Here is a 16,176-nt window from a genome sequence, read left to right on the forward strand (position 1 = left end):
AGGCTACGTGCTTGCGCAGCACGCACGGCCGGGGAGGGGCTCACGGCGGGCGGCGGGCGGCGGGCGGTGGAGGCGCGGGGCCTGCTCCCGCCGGCACCATGGCCAAGACCGTGGCCTATTTCTACGACCCCGACGTGGGCAACTTCCACTACGGTGAGGAAACAGGGCTATGCATGAGGGGTTGGGACACGGAGGTTTTGAGGCGGGGTTGCAACTCCAGGGGTGAGAGCTGACGAACTCTCTGCTCCCCATCCCCAGGAGCTGGACACCCTATGAAGCCCCATCGCCTGGCATTGACCCATAGTCTGGTCCTGCATTACGGTCTCTATAAGAAGATGATCGTGAGTTCCGCCGCCTCGGCCAAGGGTTGGGGGGTGGGGCGAGCTGTGGCCGTAGGGATAGGTGGGCTGGACTGAGTGCATCAAGTGCGACCCGCCCCTAGAGTAGCGGGGAGCTGGGTAGAAGACACCAGGAGTACCTTGAAAGTGCAGGGTGTTGGGGGTGGCGTCCTCTGCTTAATGGAAAGTACTTTCTCACCTCAGGTTGGCCACCCTCTGACTGTAGGCACACTGGCCCTTGGCCTAGGGTTGGGGTGATGTGGGGCTGGTTTGAAGACAGAAGGTGTGTACCTCCTCTGCATTTTAGAGTGTATAGGGCCTTGGCCTCAGGAATTAGGGTTAGGGGAGCGGGTATCACTGTATCAGGGTGTGAGGTTTACCCTCAGTTCCCACTCCTCTTTTACCACCTTTACCTCCAAGGAGTAGGGCTCCAGGGTGGAACGATGCTGCCGTGTTTGTAAATGTGTATGTGTGTGTGGAACAGACGAGATATCTTAGGTATTCCTTTTTCAGCCTGGAATACCTCTACATGGTTCTGCTTAATCGCTATCCAGTTTTTCATCTCCCAGACATACACATGCTGTCTTCCCAGCTTGGAATTTATGGCTGTGATATGGGATAGTAACAGTTAAGCCAGGCCAGGCGTGGTGGCCCATGCCTGTAATCCCAGCAGTTTGGGAGGCTGAAATGGGAGGATCAGCTTGGGCCACAGTGGGACCCACATCTCTACAAAAATAAAAAATAAAAAAAGTAGCCATGTATGGTGGCTGTGCCTGTAGTCCCAACTACTTGGGAGGCCGAGGCGAGAGGATGGCTTGGGCCCAGGAGTTTGAAGTTAGAGTGATCTATGATCAGCAGCCTGAGTTGACAGGGAGGACCTTGTCTCAAAAGAAAAAATAAGACAAAACAGCTAAGCCCAGGCTTTATGTGTTGCTAGGGAAACTAGTGAACAATATGAATGAATGTTCATTGCTTATGCCAAGGCACAGACAAATAGATTGGTCATAGAAAAGACTGAGGTGATGTTAGTGCAGGAGTCTTGAGATTGTTTACCTATATGTACCTGTGTGCATTTTCTGGGAGAAGAAAAGTTCTTTCTTGTCCAGTTTTCAAAGAGGTGTGACACATCCCCCTGACCTTCCAAAGATAATAAGTCTTTGATTTTAATTAGAAAGTTGACATGTATCCCATATATTTGACTCCAGAAAGAAGAATCCAGAGGAAAGAGGACAGAATCAGAGCTTGGGGGAGGAGATGAGATGAAGAGAACTGGGAATAGGAGATCCAAGGAACAGGGCAGGTGGATCAGGGCTCAAAGTTGAGAAGGCTGAGCTGGAGGTGGAAAGGAAAAGAAGTGGTCTTCAGGGGGCTCATTTGTAATAACTCACCTGGTTAATCGGAGTCTCTCTACTGACTTAAGAATTGTGGGATGAGGGGAATGCTATGTTTGGCTTCATACAGTCTCCAGGACTGGGTTCAGTATGGGTGGTCTGAGCCTGTGGAGTGGGGCTGACCCTGCCTGGGTTCATCTTGTGTCTCCATCCCGAGGTCTTCAAGCCATACCAGGCCTCCCAGCATGACATGTGCCGCTTCCACTCCGAGGACTACATTGACTTCCTGCAGAGAGTCAGCCCCACCAATATGCAAGGCTTCACCAAGAGTCTTAATGCCTTCAACGTAGGCGATGACTGGTGAGGGAGGACTGGGAGTTTTGATGTCTAACAGTTTAATGCCAAGCCCTTCAGTGAGGTCTTTTGGCAGCAGTGGGAAGATCTCAAGGGGGGCCTACTTGTCAATGAATCATAATTCACTTATTTGTTTATTCAATAAATATTTATTGGTCACTTGTTCTAGGCAGGCCCTGTGCTAAGTGCTGGGAATGCAGTGATGAACAAAAAATTTTAATATTGTATTTTTGCTAAGTCTTATAAAGAAGAGGTTTATGACAGATTATGAGAGTGTGTACGTGGAGATTGTTTAGCTTGGTGGAGTGGCTGGTCGGTGCGGCCTTCCTAGAGGAAGTAAAGATTGAGCTGAGATCTGAAAAAAGTAGAAGTAACCAGATGAAAGGTGGTTGGAGGGTGAGGGGAGGAGTATAGCAGGCAGTAGGGACAAGTGCTAAGGGTCTGTGGACTGAGTATGACTCATTTGAGGAACAGAAAAAAGGCCAAGTGGAGAATATGAAGAGGAGGTGAACTGAACTGAGGCTAAAGAAATAGGGCCTTTTAAAAGTAAACAGCTCTATTATGAATTGAGATTTTTACCCCTAGAGTAGAGGGAAGCTATCAAAGTTTTTTAAAAAGCAAGGGATCTTAAGGGGACTATGGGCAGTTAAAAAAACAAAAACAACAAAGGAGTGGTTTGATATCGTTAGATTTACAGTGAGCTTGTATCATCCATAGAAGAGTCAGGGTTAGACCCTCTGGGGAAGGATGTGGACAACAAAGATAAGCCAGGATCTTTCCTTACACTCTACATCCATGAAAAAATAGTAACCATCACAGCTACCAGTTGCTCAATTCTACTTATTTTTGTTTCTAAATTTTTTATTGGCCGGGCGCGGTGGCTGAAGCCTATAATCCCAGCACTTTGGGAGGCCGAGGCGGGCGGATCACAAGGTCAGGAGATCGAGACCATCCTGGCTAACACGGTGAAACCCCGTCTCTACTAAAAATACAAAAAATTAGCCAGGCGTGTTGGCAGGCGCCTGTAGTCCCAGCTACTCGGGAGGCTGAGGCAGGAGAATGGCGTGAACCCGGGAGGCGGAGCTTGCAGTGAGCCGAGATCGCGCCACTGCACTCCAGCCTGGGCGACAAAGACTCCGTCTCAAAAAAAAAAAAAAGAAAAATTTTTTTATTAGGGAAAATTTCAAAAATTTCTGAAAGTGAAGCAGTGCGGTGACCTCCCATACGTCCATCATCTAGCTTCAACTCTTATGAGGAAATGGCCTTTTTTTTTTTTTCTGAGACAGAGTCTCACTCTGTAGCCCAGGCTGGAGTGCAGTGGTACAGTCTTGGCTCACTGCAACCTCCGCCTCCTGGGTTCAAGCGATTCTCGTGCCTCAGACTCCAGAGTAGCTGGGATTATAGGCGCCTGCCACCATGCCCAGCTAATTTTTGTATGTTTAGTAGAGATAGGGTTTCACCATGTTGGTCAGGCTGGTTTCGAACTCCTGACCTCAGGTGATCCACCAGCCTCAGCCTCCAAAAGTGCTGGGATTACAGGTGTGAGCCATCGCACCCGGCTGAGCAAATGGCCACTCTCACTTCATCTATACTCCCTCATGTTAGATTGTTTTAAAGCAAATCCTAGATGTTATATCCTTTTATCCGTAAATATTTTATTATGTGTCTCTAAATGATACTCTTTTAAAAAAACATAGTATCATTATCAAACCTAAAAAGTTAACAGTGATTCCTTAATGTCATCAAATATGCAATCAGTATTCAAATTTCTGCAGTTGTCTCATAATTATTTTGTAGTTAGTTTAAATCCAGATCTAAACAAGGTCCACACAGTGCATTTGGTTGATATGTCTCTTAAGACTTTTAATTTGTAGCTTTTCTGTCACCCCCTTGAATTTATTTCTGAAGAAACCAGGTTGTTGATCCTGTAGAATTTCTTATGATAGCTACCATTTATTGAGTGCTTACTCTGCTAGGTATTATGCCAAGGGTTGCTGGTAAATCCACTTAATTCTCATACCAATCCTTAGATGTATTATAATAGACTTTTTTCTGATGTTATATATAAGTAAATTGAGGTTTGGGGATATTTAGGTAACTTAGCCTCAGTCACATGACTGGTCATTGGAGGGGGCATGATCCAGATCCCAGGTTTTTAAACCACTAATCTGTTTTCCTGAAAGATCTTAATGACAGAAGCAGCCAGGGCTGTAGGATAGAGGCCAACTCATTAGGCTGGCATTGGCACCTTTCCAACTTTATCCCTACACCTCAGCTGCACGGGACACCTTCCTGGAATGCCCTTAGTTCTCTATTCAATCTCTTCAAGGCCTTCTCAGCCTTCACACCATCTCCATGAAACCTTTCTTGACGACACCAGCCCATAGAGCTGTGTCCTGCACACTCTGCACTGCTCATTTGGTGTTCAGTCGTGCTGTCTGGGGAGATTTCTTGTTTTTTTATTATTCTTGCTGTTATTTCTGAGCTCACTTTCTAGCTCTGAGAATACAGGGTCAGCCCTTAAGCCACACTGGAGTCCTGTAGATGCCCTTTGTGCAATTAGGGACTGCTAATTAGAATACTGTCTCTGGGCTATTTATGCTGCATCAGTCTTCCTGTCAAACAAGTTACAGTTGTGCTTATCTGTATTTCCGATGAGAATCAGGAGTTTTTCTTCTGTTTAATGAATTTCTGATTGATTTCAAAGTATTCTAACATAAATAGCCAAATTGTACTACAGGCCTTTAAATGAAAAAAATAAAAAAGCAGTCCCAAGCCAGGCGCGGTGGCTCACGCCTGTAATCCCAGCACTTTAGGAGGCCAAGGCGGGCGGATCACCTAAGGTCAGAAGTTCAAGACCAGCCTGGCCAACATGGCGAAACCCCGTTTCTACTAAAAATACAAAAATTAGTCAGGTGTGGTGGCACGTGCCTGTAGTCCCAGCTACTCCAGGAGGCTGAGGTAGGAGAATTGCTTGAACCTGGGAGGCGGAGGTTGCAGTGACCTGAGATTGCACTACTGCACTCCAGCCTGGGCAACAGAGTGAGACTCTGTCTCAAAAAAAAAAAAAAAAAAAATTCCAGACCTCTCCCTTTCACCCTTAAATCCCTCTGCCCAGTGACAGCCACTTTCAGCTCCTTTCCCTATGTCTTCTGGTATTTACCTTTGGATTTCTAAGTAATAATAATATTAATTGACTGTTATTACTAATCTGTAATCCTTAGGTAATACCTATTATATACCAGGTACTGTTCTAAGTGCTTTACAGCCCTTAGCTTATTTAATCTCAACAACCCCTGTGAAGCAGGGTCTATTATTGTTTCCTTTTACCGATGAGGACACTTAAGCACAGAAAGGTTAAACAGTTTATACAACCTCACTATCATTAGTAGGTGTTAAAGAACCTAGGTAGTCTGGCTCCAGAATCTGTGCTTGTAATCATACTCCCCTCCTGTATTGTCTCTCATTGCTATTTCTTTGTCTGTCAATTTTAGGCATTATCTGTTAAGCTTTTAGTATGGGATATGAGCATTTGGTCTTCTTACACCATCACATTGGCTTCCTTTCCCCCTTTCAGCTTCATAGTAATTTAAAAATAAATCAGTATTCTATGTTTACATTATTATAACTCTGAAAGATTCATTTACTATCAAGCCAAATAGTGTAGTGTGATTTAATCTATTTTCTTCTAAAGCTTTTTGTTTTTCCTGGAGCTGATAATTGCGTTATTTTTTTCATTTGCTTAGTTTTCTGGTATTAATCACTAATTCTTTCCAAACCTTTTGAGAAACCGTAAAACCCTACAATTCTTGCTTGAACACGGGAGGCGGAGGCTGCAGTGAGCCGAGATCGCACCACTGCACCCCAGCCTGGGCGACAGAGCGAGACCCCATCTCAAAAAATAAACAAAAAGCCGCTACAGTTCTGTTTTTCACATGGTCAAATGTGTCAGCTGCACTATTTTTTTTTGAGACCTAAAACTAGGGATTGCCTAAGCCTTTCCTTTTTAAAAAGTCAGGTTTATATAGGTATAACTTGCATACAGTAAAATTAACCTTTTTTAGGTGTAAGAGTTCTGAGAGGTTTGATAGACTATATCAAGGTGTAGGGCCAGCGCCAATGGCTCACACCTGTAGTCCCAACACTTTGGGAGGCCAAGGCAGGAGGATCACTTAGGTCCAGGAGTTCGAGACCAGCTTGGGCAACATAGTGAGACCCTGTCTCTGCAAAAAAAAAAAAAAAAAAGTATCAAAGTACAGGAAATTTCCATTACCCGACAAAGGTCACTCACCCTTTTGTAGTTAATAACTCGTCTCCAACCTAGATCCAGCCAACTACTGATATGATGTCTGTCTTTATATTTTACGTTTTCCAGAATGTTACATAAATGGAGTCATACAGTAAGTAGCCTTTTGTGTCTGGCTTCAAGCCTTTGCTTTTTATAAAGAATAACAATGGTAATAATTATAGCTGACATTTGTTAAAGGCTTAGCGGATACCGTGTACTGTGCTACAGGCTTTTTGTGAGTTATCTCATCACTGTTTCACATATGTAGGTATACAATTCTTTCTTTAAAATGTGTGACTGTGAAGAATATTATTGAATATTATGTTAAAATTTGTTACATTGAGAAGACTAAGAAAAACAGAGCTCATGTTTTCTTTCAACTGATTTCCTTTTTACATTGTACTTGAGTACCTGGAAGCTGCTTGCTTCTTTCCCCAGCTAGGATACAAACTCCCTGACACTTAAGTGCTTCTTTACTTCCTGTCCAGTGCCTTGCACAGGGCTTGGTACATGGTTTGGTCCAAAATATTTGTTGAATAAATTTGCAGATAGCCCAGGTGTGTAGGAGAGGGAGAGAAGGTTCTTGAAAAATGGAGATTGGAGGAGTCTGGGATGGGGAGGGAGATATGGGAAGGGCCCAGACAGAGGCAGGAGGGTTCCAACTTGTTCCTCTTCCCTGCAGCCCAGTGTTTCCCGGGCTCTTTGAGTTCTGCTCGCGTTACACAGGCGCATCTCTGCAAGGAGCAACCCAGCTGAACAACAAGGTGACACAGTCCTGAGTCCTGTTCCTCTTTCCTCTGGATCCCTGGACTCGGGATTTAACCCTGATCCTGGGCTCCCAGCTTGAGGGGTGGGCAGGAAGGACTGTGACTTGGGTGTTTGTCTTTCAGATCTGTGATATTGCCATTAACTGGGCTGGTGGTCTGCACCATGCCAAGAAGTTTGAGGTGAGTGAGGAGGTGATGGGAAAGACAGTGGCCATCCTCGGTAGGTGTTTAGGATGATGGTGGGGGGCAGCTGGGTAGGGGAATTGCTCTTCTCTTTGTGAGACCACTGTCTTGCCATAGGCCTCTGGCTTCTGCTATGTCAACGACATTGTGATTGGCATCCTGGAGCTGCTCAAGTAAGTAGCCCAGGAGGAGATGGGGGCAGTTCCGGGATTCTTGGCTGAGGAGGTCTCTCAGACTCAGCCCTGACTTTGACCTCCCTCCTCCCTGATTAGCTTCCCTGAAGTTCTTGATGCTTTATTCAGGCTGCCTCTTCCACTCCTGCAGATTCCCTGCTGCCTGCTCACATTTCAGCCTTCTGTGCATATCCCTCTCCTGTCCTTGCCTCTAGCCTCTAGGCTGGAGCCCCCAGTTGCCTTTAGGGAACTGGTGACATTAAGTTTCAGGTGACCAGGGCAGAAGCAGACTCTTCACAATTCGAGACCTGGTGTTTGGGAGGAGTGGGTTGGGGGGTTCACTTCTAGCTCAGACCCTGGCTTTGGCTTCCCTCTAGGTACCACCCTCGGGTGCTCTACATTGACATCGACATCCACCATGGTGATGGGGTTCAAGAAGCTTTCTACCTCACTGACCGGGTCATGACGGTGTCCTTCCACAAATATGGAAATTACTTCTTCCCTGGCACAGGTATGGGAATAGGGATTACTTTCCCCTTTGCACCCTTCAGCTCTTTGCTATGAGTGCCTCCTTCTCAGCCTTCTAGTCTCATCTCAGGTGTCCCCTCCTCAGAGAAGCCTTTCCTTACCACCCCAGTTATCATAATCACCTCCTTCCCCATTCCTCTGTTACATCAGCCTCATTGTTTCCCTCAGAACACTCACTGCTATTTGTGTTTATTTTGTTTTTTTGTTTTGTTTTGTTTACTGTCTCCCTCCTCCTCATGGCTACTCCCTAAAAATATAAGCTTGGTGGGATATCGTAAATTTCATTAGTTCCATTCATTGCTGCATCCCTACTGCCTAGTACACAGTTGGCTCAGAGTGGATCCCCCAAAACTATTTGCCGAATGAATGCAAGCTGCAAGAGATTTAGTAGCTCTAGGGAGTTTATGGTTAAGCTACATAGATGGAATGAGAGGCTCCTAGAGTGCAGATTGGGGTTGAAGCAGCTGGGTTGTGGGTGCTTCCCATGTGTGGCTACCACCACCCACTTCCCTGCAGGTGACATGTATGAAGTCGGGGCAGAGAGTGGCCGCTACTACTGTCTGAACGTGCCCCTGCGGGATGGCATTGATGACCAGAGTAAGTACTGAAGTCTTCCCTCTGTTCTCTAAGCCCCTTCTTTTTCTCCTTGAAATAACCTCTTCTGCCTGGTATTGTCTGCTGTTGGGCCAGTTGTCCTTAAGGATGAATGGCCTTCAGAGGGACCATGAATCTCTGGAAATTGTATGCAACATATCATCTGTATGTGCATTTTTCTGGGAAAAGTCATTGGCTTTCATCAGTCACTCGTGGCAGTCTGGGATCCCTTCCAGAAGTTTCAGACCAATGATTTGATTCTTTTGGGTTGCCCCTTTCCTGGGCTACATGCTCGCTCAACCCCCTTTTTCCTTTTGTTCCCTGTCTCCCCATCCCCTTGGGGTGCCAGGTGCCCATCTTTGGCCCTCTCCCAGGTTACAAGCACCTTTTCCAGCCGGTTATCAACCAGGTAGTGGACTTCTACCAACCCACGTGCATTGTGCTCCAGGTAATACTGTCAGTTCCTCCTCAGGAGTGTTCTACCTGGGCTTGGGGAAAGAGCAAGGGAAGAGGAGGTTCTTTAGGTTGGTGGTGGAAGGGGTATCTGTGATGTTCTGATCAGTTATCTCACTGCACTTTCCTGGGGTTTTGCTTTTTGCAGTGTGGAGCTGACTCTCTGGGCTGTGATCGATTGGGCTGCTTTAACCTCAGCATCCGAGGGCATGGGTGAGACTTGCTCTCCTTCTTCTCCCCAAGGTTTTCAAGTGGGCTTGGACTTCAGTACGTGGGTGGGGGTAGTTGGGGAATGGGCCTCACCTCTTCTTGGAAAGCAAAAATAGCTACAAATCGTACTTGAACTAGAAATGTCATCTTGAACAGGGTTCCCTAGATGGTCATTCATTCACAATATATTTTTATTAAGCACCTATTATGTTCCAGGCATCGTACCACATCATGGGGATGGAATAAGGAGTCTCCCGTGGAGTTTACAGTTTAGGAAACAGACAAAAATAAATAATCAAATGAAATAAAAAGATTGTTATAAATTCTATGAAAGAAAAAAAGCTGAGACACAGGATACAATGGGGGGTCTACTTTAGATAGCATGATTTGGGAAAGTTTTTCTGAGGAAGTAAAATTTGAGCTGAGACCGGGAGACTAAGAAGGAGTGAGTCATAAGAGGAGCAGAGAGAAGCCTGTCCCAAGCATTGACAAAGGCCCACAAAAGGCTCTGAGGGCTGGGCCCAGTGGCACATACCTATAATCCCAACACTGCAGAGGCCAAGGTGGGAGAATCGCCTGAGGCTAGGAGTTTGAGGCCAGCCTGGGCAACATAGTGAGAGCCATCTCTACAAAAAATAAAAAACAAAATCAGCTGGGCATGATGGTGCATGCCTATAGTCCTAGCTACTCAGGAAGCTGAGGCAGGAGGATCACTTGAGCCCAGGAGTTTGAAGTTACAGTGAACTATGATTATGCCACTGGACTTCAGTCTGTTGAGGTGAGGTCCGAGAAGCTGGCCATGGTGAGATTGTGCAGAGCCTTTAAACCCTGGTAAGGAGTTTGAATTATATTCCAAAGATGATGGGAAACCATCGAAGGATTTTAAGCAGGAAAGTGACATGATCCAATTTGTGTTTGAAAGTGACTATTCTGACTGCTGAATAGAGAAAGGTTTGGGTAGGGGGAATGGTGATGGAAGTAGAAAGACCAGTTAGGAAGCCATGGTGTTGGTTAGGTGCCCAGACTAAGGTGGAGGAGGTGGCAATGGAGAAAAGTAGATAATCTGAGGTGTGTGTGTGTGTGTGTGTGTACACACACACATATATATGTTTTTTTTTTCTTTTTTGAGATGGAGTCTTGCTCTGTCATCCAGGCTGGAGTGCAGTGGCACGATCTTGGCTCAGTGCAAGCTCTGCCTCCTGGGTTCAAGCGATTGTCCCACCTCAGCCTCCTGAGTAGCTGGGACTACTACAAAGGTGTGAGCACCGTGCCGGGCGTGGGTTATATTTTCAAGGCTGGAATTGACAGAACTTGTGTTGATGAGAATAGTTGATTAACAGGCAGGGTGCCAGGGAGGGTGTTGAGCAGAACAGAGGTGGGACTGTGCTTTATTTTAAAACTTTTATTGAGACACAGCATATAAACTATACACAAATCTTAAGGGTATAACATAATGAATTTCACTATCCAGATAAAGATTTAGAATATTTATAGTTTTCTTGTGCTCCTTTCAGGCAATACCTAAAGATATTTACTTTGTCTTTTGATAACCTCCTCCACATCTTCCTCTGGTTCCTTTTAACAGGGAATGTGTTGAATATGTCAAGAGCTTCAATATCCCTCTACTCGTGCTGGGTGGTGGTGGTTATACTGTCCGAAATGTTGCCCGCTGCTGGTGAGCGCTCTTTTGATTTCCTCCCCTGTTGTCCAGTGTGAGCTAGGGTGTCCCTCAGATATGGCCACGTGGGCCCTTCAGCCCACTTGGTCAGCCTGCTCCCCTCTGCTGGTTGGTTTCAGGACATATGAGACATCGCTGCTGGTAGAAGAGGCCATTAGTGAGGAGCTTCCCTATAGTGGTAAGGACCACCCCACAACACCCCCATAACAGGAAGGCCATTCTCACCAGATTCCAGAATGACCTGGTTTGAAGGCAGATGGGAAATTTTACACTCTCAGAGCTCTGCAGACTAAACCCCTGGGCTCAGAGCAGGGAACAGATTGGGCAGCTATTATGTAGGTGCTCTGGATGGGAAGGAAAAAGATTGGGAAGTCTTGTTAGCTGCCTTTCTCAGTCTGAGCCATACTTTCTCCTCTCCTCCCCAAGAATACTTCGAGTACTTTGCCCCAGACTTCACACTTCATCCAGATGTCAGCACCCGCATCGAGAATCAGAACTCACGCCAGGTCAGCAGCTCAGAAAAGCTGAGCACAAACTTCTCCTGAAAGGTGGAGCCCAGGAGAGGTCAAAGATGTGGGAAGTAGGAAAAACCAAAGAGAAGGAAGTTCTAAGCCATCACGGTCACTGTTATTGGCTAGGAGGCAGTCCAGGTTAAAGTAGAGGCAGTTGGGGTTGGTGGGGAGGGACAGCTATCAGTTGGGGGACCTGAACTAGAGGTACCACTGAGATGAAAACCAGGATGGTAGGGGTAAAAGGCAGCTAGGAGATTGCATGCCCTGGGAATCACTTGAAACTGCTTACTCTGTATTCCTCATTTCCAACCAGTATCTGGACCAGATCCGCCAGACAATCTTTGAAAACCTGAAGATGCTGAACCATGCACCTAGTGTCCAGATTCATGACGTGCCTGCAGACCTCCTGACCTATGACAGGACTGATGAGGCTGATGCAGAGGAGAGGGGTCCTGAGGAGAACTATAGCAGGTCTGGGAGCAGGGACTTCAGCCTACTTTAAATAGGCTTGCTGGGGAGGTTTAAAAGGGAAAAAGTAAATGGGAAGGTATTAGCTTAATTGCCTCTGGCTTACCTCCTTTAGTCTGCTACAATTTCCTCACTCTTTTCTTTGCTATTTTTAATGACAAAAGTAACATGTATTTATTGTAAAATTTTAAAACAGCACCAAAATATGGTGTTGGCTTTCACACAATCCCAGACCTATTCCACAGGAGTAACCGCTGTTAATAGTTTTTATTGTTTTGGATAGGCCTTTTTCTATGGATTGCAAATATACTGTTCTGTATGTACATATAAACAAACACATATACACTCATTTACAGTTTGTGTGGTTTTTAGTTTTCTGTAAATACAAATAGGGTCATTCTACATATGCTGCTTTACATCATATAGCTGTTTCCAGTTAGCTAATACAGATCTGCTTCAGTATTTTATCAGCTGTATAATAATCTATTGTGTGGATAGATTATTTTCCATTTTTTTGGTATTACAATAGTAAGGTGGCAATGAACCCCCTTACATATACATCTTTGCATTCTTGTTTGAATGGGTTAGATAGTAGAATGGTTGCTGCTAGGTCAAAGGCTGTGTGCATTAATTTTTTTTTTTTTTTTGAGACAGGGTCTCATTCTGTCACCCAGGCTGGAGTACAGTGGCATGATTATAGCTCACTGCAATCTTAAGCTCCTGGGTTTGAGCGATCCTCCTGCCTCAGCCTCTCGAGTAGCTGGGATCATAGGTGTGCACCATGACACCTGGCTAATTTTTTTTTTTTTGGTAGAGACGGAGTCTTGCCTTGTTGCCCAGGCTGGTCTCAAACTCCTGGGCTCAAATGTCCTCCTGCCCCAACCTTTCAAAGTGCTGGGATTATAGGCGTGAGCCACGGACCTGGCCTCAAATTTTTCATATTTGCTGCCAAATTGCCGTCCAGAAAGTCTGTAGCAGCCTATAGTCTTGCCAGCATTTTACTCAGTCTTTCCAGGTCTTGAGCTGGACAGGTCACTGCCTGCATACTGCTCTCTAAGGCTCTTTGATTTCTTTGCTCTGTTAATTTTTTCAGGTGGGATAATTGCATTGTGGTTATGTTTTTTTTTTTTTTTTTTTAAGTCTTTATCTTTCTGAGATACATACAAAATATTTGTAGATGGAATGAATTAGGGGGAGAAAAGGATAGGATAGAATTTTTTTTAATCCCAAAACTTTGCTGAAAAATGAAAGGGAAAGACAACAGAACCCAGAAGTGCAGAAACAGATGCCCTTAATGGGGAACAGATTTCCTTACATGACTGAGGGATAACCACAGCTGGACACTTGTGGGACACGCAGTCTTGCTCCCACTCAGGGTTAGAGGTTTGAGCCGGCTCTGCTGCAGAGCCTGATGGGCTTCTCAGTCCCTTCTAGAATCTACTTCTGTCTTAGAATTCAGGCCTCCAAATCTCTCCTCTGGACCTGGGCTTTACCGCTCTGACTCTTGGGGACCTCTCCAACTCTCCTCCTCCAAGGATATCCCCCAATCCCTTCTGAGTGAGGAAGTGTCTGAACATCTGGCTTCAGGGCTTCCAGGACTATTGGAAATTGCTTTTCATTGTCTGGTTTGGTTTGGTAAAACCTGTTTTTAAGTTCTTCCTGTTGGATTTTTTATCAATAGCTCCAGGCTGGCGTCTGGGCCTAGTCTCTGCATTATAATAATACCAAGCCCTTTCACAGCCAGCAGAAGCCTCGGGCCTCTTCCTGTTCCTAAGCCCTACCTCTCTGTCAGGCCACCCACTGAGTTTCTGTTCTTCTTTGATGCCTATAGCTCCAGCTTGCATATGACTTGCAGAGTAGAAATAGGAAGAGTTACCACTTTTTGTAGGTTTGCCAAGCACCAGACACTAAGTGCTGTCTATTACAACATATATATAATCATTCTGTTGCCATCGGACAACTCTGATGGCTCTTATTCTCAGATTAACACGGGAGGAATCTAAGGCTCAGAGAGTCTAAGTAACTTTCTTTCTTTTTTTTTTTTTTTTGAGATGGAGTTTCACCCTTTTTGCCCAGGCTGGAGTGCAATGGCATGATCTCGGCTCACTGCAACCTCTGCCTCCCGGGTTCAAGCGATTCTCCTGCCTTAGCCTCCCAAGTAGCTGGCATTACAGGCATGCGCCTCCACGCCCGGCTAATTTTTTTTGTATTTTTAGAAGAGATGGGGTTTCTCCATGTTAGTCAGGCTGGTCTCGAACTCCTGACCTCAGGTGATCCGCCTGCCTTGGCCTCCCAAAGTGCTAGGATTACAGGCTACAGGTGTGAGCCACCGCCCCCAGCGAGACTTAAGTAACTTTCTGAAGGTCACATGGCTAGTTAAAGATCAGGGCTGAGATTCAACCTGATTCTCTGACTCCACACCTTTAACCCTGTGCACTTAGAAGTAACTGAGACATTGCTCACCATGCAGATAAGGCCTTTCCTGGCTTAGTACCTCAGCTTCTTTTTGATGACTTTCTCAATTCTCTGTGTCCCAGCGAATACTTTTTCTTTCCTTTTTTTTTTGTTTTTTGAGATGGAGTCTCACTCTGTTGCCAGGCTGGAGTGCTGTGGCTAATCCTGGCTCACTGCAACCTCCACCTCCCAGGTTCAAGCGATTCTCCTGCCTCAGCCTCCTGAGTAGCTGAGATTACAGGCACGTGCCACCACACCCAGCTAATTTTTGTATTTTTAGTAGAGACGGAGTTTCACCATGTTGGCCAGGATGGTCTTGATCTCTTGACCTTGTGATCCACCTGCCTTGGCCTCCCAAGATGCTGGGATTACAGGTGTGAGCTACCACGCCCGGCCTTTGAGAATACTTTTTCGAAAAGAAAGAAACCAGTATTGAGTACGTGTTGGGCCCTGTTTTGCTTTCACATCCATTCTTTCACTATGGGTTTATAATACCACGTCACTCTTCTTAAAATTAAAACTCTCCTTTACCTTGCACTTAGAAGAAAATCCAAAATTTTGACTGTGGCTTAAAAACGTCCTGCATGCTAGCCCTTACCTACATCCAGGATCTCATCTCTAACTACTCTCCTCCATGCACAGTGCTCCCGGCTGTCCTGGCCTCCTTGTTCTTACTGGAATACATCAGTCTCTTTCCATTTCCTGACCTCTGTAGTTGGTTTTCTTGCAGCTTGGAATGGCCTTCCTGAAGTCCTTGCCTGCTTAGCTCCTCCTCAGACTTAAGGTCTTATGTCCCAATAGTCTTGTCTGAAATTTCACCCTTTTCCTCCCATCACCTTCAGTCCTATCACTTCATTTTATTAATTGTACTCTCCATCATCTGAAATTATCATATTTATTTACTTTGTTAGTTACTAGTCTCATTTATTAGGTAAGCTTTTTGAGGATAGACAACCTTGTCTGGCTTGTTACTCTACTGTATTGCTAAGGTTTATGACAGTGTCTGTATAGAGTAGTTCCTTAATGTTTATTTGATACGTGAATGGGTGAATGTATAGCAGTCTCTACCAACAAGAGGAGGAGTGGTTCTCAACGGGGCCTGAGAAATGGCTTTGGAAGAGGGTGCTGGGAGAAGATTAGAACTTAGAGTGAGATCCTGACCTCTCTCCCCTTGCTTTGCAGGCCAGAGGCACCCAATGAGTTCTATGATGGAGACCATGACAATGACAAGGAAAGCGATGTGGAGATTTAAGAGTGGCTTGGGATGCTGTGTCCCAAGGAATTTCTTTTCACCTCTTGGTTGGGCTGGAGGGAAAAGGAGTGGCTCCTAGAGTCCTGGAGTGGTCACCCCAGGGCTTTTGCTGACTCTGGGAAAGAGTTTGGAGACCACATTTGGTTCTCGAACCATCTACCCCCTTTTCCTCTCTCTCCCAAGGCCTGACAATGGTACCTATTCGGGATGAGATACGGACAAGGATAGCTATCTGGGACATTATTGGCAGTGGGCCCTGGAGGCCAGTCCCTAGCCCCCCTTGCCCCTTATTTCTTCCCTGCTTCCCTCGAACCCAGAGATTTTGAGGGATGAATGGGTAGACAAGGACTGAGATTGCCTCTGACTTCCTCCTCCCCTGGGTTCTGACTTCTTCCTCCCCTTGCTTCCAGGGAAGATGAAGAGAGAGGGATTTGGAAGGGGCTCTGGCTCCCTAACACCTGAATCCCAGGTGATGGGAAGTATGTTTTCAAGTGTGGGGAGGATATGAAAATGTTCTGTTTTCACTTTTGGCTTTATGTCCATTTTACCACTGTTTTTATCCAATAAACTAAGTTGGTATTTTTTGTACCTTT

General features: G+C 45.6%; 1 protein-coding gene across 3 annotated transcripts; it reads left to right on the forward strand.

Annotated features, from left to right (window-relative positions):
• Positions 1 to 23: 23 nt before the first annotated feature.
• HDAC3 (histone deacetylase 3) lies at positions 24 to 16,176 on the forward strand. Of its 3 annotated transcripts, XM_003266533.4 has the most exons (15): positions 24 to 153; positions 259 to 341; positions 1,887 to 2,029; positions 6,994 to 7,075; positions 7,202 to 7,258; positions 7,379 to 7,434; positions 7,812 to 7,945; positions 8,479 to 8,559; positions 8,931 to 9,004; positions 9,158 to 9,222; positions 10,805 to 10,894; positions 11,017 to 11,075; positions 11,324 to 11,403; positions 11,723 to 11,880; positions 15,514 to 16,176. In XM_003266533.4, the coding sequence occupies exons 1-15, from the start codon at positions 99 to 101 to the stop codon at positions 15,581 to 15,583; spliced, it is 1,287 nt and encodes a 428-aa protein (XP_003266581.2). In that variant the 5' UTR covers positions 24 to 98; the 3' UTR covers positions 15,584 to 16,176. The 3 variants fall into 3 exon arrangements, with proteins under 3 accessions (XP_003266581.2, XP_030683305.1, XP_030683316.1); XM_030827445.1 differs by lacking the exon at positions 1,887 to 2,029 and having other exon boundaries at positions 32 to 153; XM_030827456.1 differs by lacking the exons at positions 24 to 153; positions 259 to 341; positions 1,887 to 2,029 and adding an exon at positions 5,075 to 6,423.

Source organism: Nomascus leucogenys, chromosome 2 (assembly GCF_006542625.1).
Source record: "Nomascus leucogenys isolate Asia chromosome 2, Asia_NLE_v1, whole genome shotgun sequence".
NCBI lineage: Eukaryota > Metazoa > Chordata > Mammalia > Primates > Hylobatidae > Nomascus > Nomascus leucogenys.

What these genes read in the sequence shown, in the direction of transcription:
- HDAC3 (XM_003266533.4), top strand. Translation starts at nt 99, where the DNA reads ATGGCCAAGACCGTGGCCTATTTCTACGACCCCGACGTGGGCAACTTC. An exon ending in GTCTCTATAAGAAGATGATC is followed by an intron (nt 342 to 1,886) that starts GTGAGTTCCGCC and finishes CTCCATCCCGAG; the next exon opens with GTCTTCAAGCCATACCAGGC. An exon ending in ACCATGCCAAGAAGTTTGAG is followed by an intron (nt 7,259 to 7,378) that starts GTGAGTGAGGAG and finishes GTCTTGCCATAG; the next exon opens with GCCTCTGGCTTCTGCTATGT.